The sequence below is a fragment of the Nicotiana attenuata genome, chromosome 1 (assembly GCF_001879085.1).
Source record: "Nicotiana attenuata strain UT chromosome 1, NIATTr2, whole genome shotgun sequence".
Classification (NCBI taxonomy): Eukaryota; Viridiplantae; Streptophyta; class Magnoliopsida; order Solanales; family Solanaceae; genus Nicotiana; species Nicotiana attenuata.
The window spans coordinates 52,412,237-52,419,595 of NC_031989.1; the positions used below are offsets into that span (position 1 = coordinate 52,412,237).

The 7,359-nt window shown below is 39.3% G+C and overlaps 1 protein-coding gene across 1 annotated transcript in view; it reads left to right on the forward strand.

The window, feature by feature from the left end:
- Positions 1–3,831, forward strand: part of LOC109226690 (probable E3 ubiquitin-protein ligase BAH1-like) — a 6,440-nt gene extending 2,609 nt beyond the window's left edge. Inside the window, exons 2-6 of the mRNA XM_019391521.1 lie at positions 1,284–1,528; positions 1,635–1,883; positions 1,964–2,101; positions 3,109–3,167; positions 3,317–3,831. Of these exons, the coding sequence (XP_019247066.1) occupies positions 1,284–1,528; positions 1,635–1,883; positions 1,964–2,101; positions 3,109–3,167; positions 3,317–3,422 (797 nt within the window). The 3' untranslated portion in view covers positions 3,423–3,831. The remainder of the gene's footprint in view (positions 1–1,283; positions 1,529–1,634; positions 1,884–1,963; positions 2,102–3,108; positions 3,168–3,316) is intronic.

Consider the following 7,359-nt stretch of genomic DNA (forward strand, 5'->3'; position numbering starts at 1 on the left):
CCCCCCCCCCCTCCCCCTCTTCACAATTTGGATTTACTCTAGACTGTTTGAGAAGTTCACTTTGATAATTCCTCCAACGGGTAATCTTATAGACATGAAGAGTACAGGCTTTTAGAAAGTGGTTTTGAAATAAGTCACTGCATCTCCGTGAAAGGCATTGGAAACATCCTGATTATTTTATTCTAAGCTATTGGAAATGCATTAATAGAGATATGGTGATAATATTTGCATTAATTCGAAAATGGAGATGTACACTACAGTATTTTCTGCAAGTGTACTACTACGTTAAAACTAAGTCCATTAGGACACCCTAAAAGCTCTTGATGTAAGCATGGAAGCAAAAATCAAACAGCAAACACAAAATAGAGAGAAACAAAAATTTGAGAAAGAAAGGCTAGAATCAATTAGAAGATGCACTTAATCCACCTAAGAAAGAACACTTGGACATATTAATTAGCAAACAACTAATGGAAATCAAACCAAGGATGGGGAAGAGATACAGGAGTTTTCCCTCAAAATTCACAAGGAGTAACCTTCACCAATATCCAAAAACTATCTTGGAAAATGAAAGCCTGATGAACAATTTATTCTTAGGAATAACTAAAATATCCCCTTAACTAGGCCTTAAATAAGCTAGGACCAAAATTAGTCTTCTTTTTGGTTTCTTCTTGCTCTGAGCCTTGACTTTCTTCCTTCAAATATCCATTTGAGCATATTTGTAAATCTTATGGTCTTCCTTCCAAGCTCTTTTGAAACACTCCAAACTCTTGATAAGATGGAAGCCTCCACTCTCATGAGTGCCACTTGTGCGTACATCAATCCTTTTGAGTCTGAGCAAATGAATCTTCAGGAATTAAAATCATTTTTTAGAAAGCATTCTTATCTGAATGAACTCTAGCAATGCAGCTGTTCATCTATATATGTTTCCTAGATTTTCATTTCTTTTTCTCTGTCAATGTACAAGTTATAACAGGTAGTATTGTGTGTATTCAACAGTGAGCACTGTAAGAGCACTTGCTGCATTGGTATATCCACAAATAGGATCTTGTTGCAGTTAGTAATGAGTATTTTGGACTCAAATTTTCTTTTTCTTCTTATTTTCATTACATTTTGCAGGTTCTTTTTCATTCATTTTAGTTTATACCTTAAGATAGCAAATCTTTTCGCTAGTTTTGCGGGATCTATATACTTTCCTTTTAATTTTTTGGATACCTTTTACATTTATGCTTCATTTGATTCTCCTCTGCGACAGACTTTAACTATGAGCTTTTGAATTCTTCTAGTATGTGATCAGAAGTTCTTTTCTGAATTGAAGAAGGAGGCTTCTGATATTGCTGGTTGCTTCAGTTCTAGAGTGAGAAGACTTCTCCAACTTCATACTGCTCCCGGTATGCAAAAGTACCTGGTAATCTTGCGTCAATGTTTCAAGAATGATCAGCAGGCCATGATGCAAGAGTGCCAAATATTAATTGAATATGCAATGATGAATGCTATTGCTATGCAAAAGATCCTTAAGAAATATGATAAAGTAAGTGACAGTTTCATATGTGTCATGTTTTTCTTGAGCAGCAGTTTGATGTGAAACCTTTTTTCACTTTATTCTTTTCTTTTTAAACGGGCACATCTCTATGCAGGTTCATTGCTCGGTGAATGGAAGGAACTTTAAATCGAAGATGCGTGCTGAACGCCTAGAGATTCTACAATCACCATGGTTGATTGAACTAGGGGCTTTATATTTGAATTTCAATGAATCAAATGGTGGGAAGTCTAATGAGCTTTTCAGTCAATTTTCTTGCAATCTCAGTGATACAGAGCCTATTATGACTTTGATGTTTCCAGATTCTGTAAAACTAGAGTACAATCTGACTTGTCCAATCTGCTTGGTAAGCAATTCACTTGATAAAACCAAGATTTTTGTATCCTTTCCTTGGCATGATATCACTCACTTGTTCATGAATTCTAGGATATGGTCTTCAATCCATATGCTTTAGGCTGTGGGCATCTTTTCTGCAAATCTTGTGCTTGCTCTGCAGCTTCTGTGATGATTTTCCAAGGAATTAAGGCTGCAAGTAAGGAGTCAAAATGTCCAGTTTGCAGAGAGGTAACCTTTTCTTTGCACTATTATACAATCTTGTTTCTCAGTAGTTTTTCCTGTCACTTTGAGAGCATATATTGCACAGTAGCATCATTACTTAATTGTAGAATGCAACACTAACTATGCATGAATATATATATATATATATATGGCATCTTTTGTAACAAACTCCGGAATCTAGCAAATACAAAAAGAGAAAAACATGAACCAAGATACAATTTGGCGAATGCAAAATACCACTTGGAATTTCTGGTTTAGCCCACTTAAGGTTCTGGTATTCTTCATAGTGAAGCTCAATTTGATTTTTGAAAATCAGCTTTCAGTTAACCTCCCTGTGTGAATATCGAAAGATATGCTGAAGTAGAATTTCTCTTTGATATTTTCTATCTTGCTAAGTTGACTCTGAGGGCAAGCATGTCTTTCAGTTTGGAAAAGAGCCATGAGAATCTATTTGCAAAAACCTCTCAAGATGGTCTCAGTTTCGCATGCTAATTTAAAATGTAATTCCAGAAGAACGAGGTAGATATTCCTTTTACCACTCCACTGTACAATAACGTTTCCTCCTATTGAGAGATTATTCCAATCGTAACCACTTCCAGCGTATCCTCCTCCGTCCTTTGTCACCATGCTGCCGACCTCTCTGTCTAAAACCCAAAAACAAAAAATTAAGACTTTTCTGTGGTAGAACATTTTCAATGGAAAATGGAATCACACCTTACCAAAAATAAAAGTACTTTTATGTTGTCTACTAGAAGTGGAGAAATATGAAGCGATGTCAAAAAGGTTTATTCAAGAGCCATCTTATACCAATATAGTAGAAAGAAATAATTGCTTAAACAGTACAAAGGAGTGTAGCTCTTCTGAGACATTAAAGAAATCATTCCACGTTGAACACTAAAGAACAATTTAAATGGGAAATGAGAGGTGCACTCAGAGCTAGAGCAGAATAGTAAGTGGCTATCGGCTCCTGAGGAATGAATTAATCAGCATGTCCTCCTATTTTACTGTTGCAGGTTGGAACTTATGCTAATGCTGTGCATATGATGGAATTAGATTTGCTTCTGAAGAAAAGGTCAGTAACATAGAATAATGGAGTACATATTTTTTCCTTATCAACAGGGATGGTTCATTTTCTTATTTCTATTCATACTCAACTTTTACAAAAGGGGTTAGTCTTTAAATTCTTAGCTTATAATGTGTGACGATTGTTTGAATTTTCAGATATAAGCAGTATTGGAAGGAAAGACATGCTTCTGAACGAGCTGAATCAGTGAAGCAATCGAGGCAGTACTGGGATCTCCAAACGAGATATGTTATTGGTTATTAGATACTGTGTTCATTAATCTGATATCAGCTTTTGGCCGATTCATCTATCTTAACATAACAGCATATGAGCGCGATGGAGCAGTCTGGAGGATCTATTTTCTCTGAGCTCCAACTTTTTGAGGAAACAAAATCACTTCATCTGGACATTAGCAAATCACCATCTGGTCTTTTTGGTTCATTTAGATGAATATTTCTTGACACTGTTAGGTTTCTGATTCCTAGATTATTGGAGTTTGCCAAAGTGCCTCGAATTCAGCATTGTAATTAAATGTTTTCCATGCCCTTTATTTGAAAATTTTCTGAGACATCATCACAATCAGGAAAGCGGCAATTTTGAGTTGTATTTCAGATGTAACGTCAATCAGGGCCTTAATGGAATTTATCCTTAATTAAAATTCGTTTTTTCTGTCTCTTGTATGTTTTCTTCTTTCCTTCATGCTATATAAAGTTTTCTCACTTGTCACAAACTTGAAATTTTGGTCGCGATTTACTGCCTTTAAACTTGCTGCTTGCGCTAAGTTTCACTCTGTAAAATCATATGTATGACTTCAATTCTTTCCCCTTCTCTTTTTACTGAGACATAACTCCCAAAGGTTTTGCTAATTTCTCTGATCAAGCGTGCAGCAGTTCACACGTAAGATCATCGGCAGTGAGACTACTTACTAGTAGTCAGTAGACTACAAGTAAGTAGTCTATGATCTTTTATTTACACGTAAGATCATCGGCAAGTGTTGCAATTTCAGGTTTTCGAAATCTATGATCTTTTATTTACATATGACAACTCAGAGTTGCGGCAATTGGAGATTTTTTTTTATTTGAGTTTCATTTCCTTCACGAAAGATAAGAGTAAAACTTCCTTATAACTAATATGACAAATTTTAAACGAAAATCAAAATAATGGGTTATCAGAGCACCCAATGTTACTCTTCTCAACACAACTTTTCCTACACCCCCATATGAAGTTGGAGGATCTATGAGGTTTAAACGCAACCAATCAGATGGCGACGCGATCAAGTTTCGCTAGCTGTCTTACCGGGCATGACATCCAATGCGGGGCGACCCATTTCGCATGTGGGGCGGCGGAATTTCCTAAGTTGGATATGGTATAAAAGGTAGAATAGCTCTTTCTCTTGCATTTTTTTTAGGAAGTATCACCCACTCTAAATTCACTCAAACACTCTCAAACCCCTATTAGAATTCCCAAACGGTCTAAGGCGAAATTGAAGGTGAATCTAGCAGATTGAGCGTGAGGAAGCTTTAATCATCACTATAATATTCATTGCCTTGTTGTGTTGATTCTGGAGATTCGTTGGAGGCGGAGTTAACCACCATAGGAGTGTAGCTAGTTCTTCAACAAGGTATGTAGGTCAGCTTTCTTCTTGGCATGACTTGGTATGAGCGTATCTCCCTCCTTCAAGGATTTCTGTGTTATGAGATTGATTCATTCTAAGGTCTTCTCTTTCTCAATAGTGTTATTTCTATTCTAGGTAGAGGGGCGACTCCGAGGCTTGCGGATGCCGGCAGGTATACCTTGAAGTCTCCGAAGCTGAGTTCTCGCTAGTGCCTAGACTGGTAGGAGGTGCCTGGATCTGCACTAAAAGATGTGCAGAAGCGTAGCATGAGTACACCACAATGGTACCCAATAAGTGCCAAGCCTAACCTCGGTAGAGTAGTGACGAGGTCAGGTCAAGGCCCTACTGGAATAAATAAGAAAAACTTTACAAGTGTATGACAGTGTAGTAATGATAGCAATGAAATTGAAACAACAAATAACATATCAAGGTTAGCTACACGGAACTAAAGCAAATAATGCAACGCAAAGAAAACAAGGAATGATATGCTAAGGAAACAAGACAACCAAACACAAGTGAAGCAATAGAGAAATACCAGCAAGAGTCACTACCGAAATACCGCCTCGTAGTCTCAAATCACAAGAATAATTCACAATCTTTCCTTATATCACCGCGGAAGCCTTGCATTTAGTTTTGAAAATCATTTTCCCGAAATAGCTTCCCGCATTTTAGCCCAGCTTATCACACCGTGTGGCTTCTAGCAGTTCCCCTACTAGCCACGCGTATCAAGCCTACCTTATCTCACCGCATGCGTTTCAACCCCAAACCATTATACCACCTCATGCGTATCAATATGACAATGTATCACAAATCGCACCTCAAGTGCCCAATATCACAACTTGCCAAAGAAAGCAACAATAACAGTGTTTTCACAATAAAGAGCCTATGGCTCAACCACAATGTACACAAGAGTATCAACAATAACAACCGGAAGTGAATAGCTCAATGAGAATAGTATTTCACAACTTAACATTATGCCTCAATGTGAATCACGACCCTTATAACTCAATACAAATTTCACAAAATGGCCACCGGCTTCTCAACATAACACAAATCTTTCTCCAATTGGATTGAGCTAAAGTCTAACACATGAGACGAATCACCGTGATACTTCCGGAGCATAGAAACATGGAATAATGGATGAACTACGGCTAGACTAGGTGGCAGTGCAAGCTTGTAGGCCACCTCTCCAATCTCCTCAAGAATCTCAAAAGGTCCGATATACCTAGGGCTCAACTTGCCCTTCGTCCAAAACCTCATATCAACTTTCATGGGCGAAACTCGGAGAAAAACCCGCTCCCTAAACATGAATGCAACGTCGCGAACCTTCCGATCCGCATTACTCTTCTGTCTAGATTGGGCTGTGCGAAGCCGATCTTGAATCAATTTAACCTTTTCCAAAGCATCTTGAACCAAGTCTGTACCCAATAGCCTAGCCTCACCCGCCTCGAACCAACCCACCGGAGACCGACACCGCCTCCCATACAAGGTCTCATACGGAGCCATCTGAATGCTCGACTGGTAGCTGTTGTTGTAGGCAAACTCCGCAAGCGGCAAGAACTGATCCCAAGAACCCCCAAACTCCATCACATATGCACGAAGCATATCCTCCAATATCATAATAGTGCGCTCGGACTGTCCGTCTGTCTGAGGGTGGAATGTTGTACTCAACTCAACCCGTGTGTCCAACTCTCGTTGTACGGCCTTCCAGAATCGCGATGTAAACTACATACCCCGATCAGAGATGATAGATACCGGCATGCCATGGAGTTGGACAATCTCGCGAATATAAACTTGAGCCAACTACTCTGAAGAATAAGTAGTCACCACTGGAATGAAATTATTCGACTTGGTCAACCTATCCATAATCACCCATACTGCATCGAACTTCTTCTGAGTCCGTGGGAGCCTAACAACAAAATCCATAGTAACCCGCTCCTATTTCCACTCTGGAATCTCTAGCCTCTGAAGCAATCCACCTGGCCGCTGATTTTCATACTTCACCTGCTGACAGTTTAGGCACCGAGCTACATACTCCACTATGTCTTTCTTCATCTGTCTCCACAAATAGTGCTGCCTCAAGTCCTGATATATCTTAGCAGCACCTGAATAAATGGAGTGCCGCGAACTGTGAGCCTCTTGAAGAATCAACTCATGCAACTCATCTACATTGGGCACACATAGTCGACCCTACATCCTTAACACACCGTCATCCCCAACAATGACCTCCTTGGCATCGCCGTCCTGAACCGTGTCCTTGAGGACAAGCAAATGGGGGTAATCATACTGACTCTCTATAATACGATCATATAGAGATGACCGAGAAACCCCACATGCCAAGACTCGGCTCGACTCCGAAACATCCAATCTAACAAACTGGTTGGCCAAGGCCTGAACATCCAATGTTAATGGACTCTTCGCTGCCGGTAGATATGTTAAACTACCCAAGCTCTCCACTTTTTGACTCAAGGCATCGGCCACCATATTGGACTTCCCGAGATGATACAGAATGGTGATATCATAGTCCTTAAGCAACCCTAACCATCTCCGCTGATGCAAGTTAAGATCCTTCTGTTTGAACATATA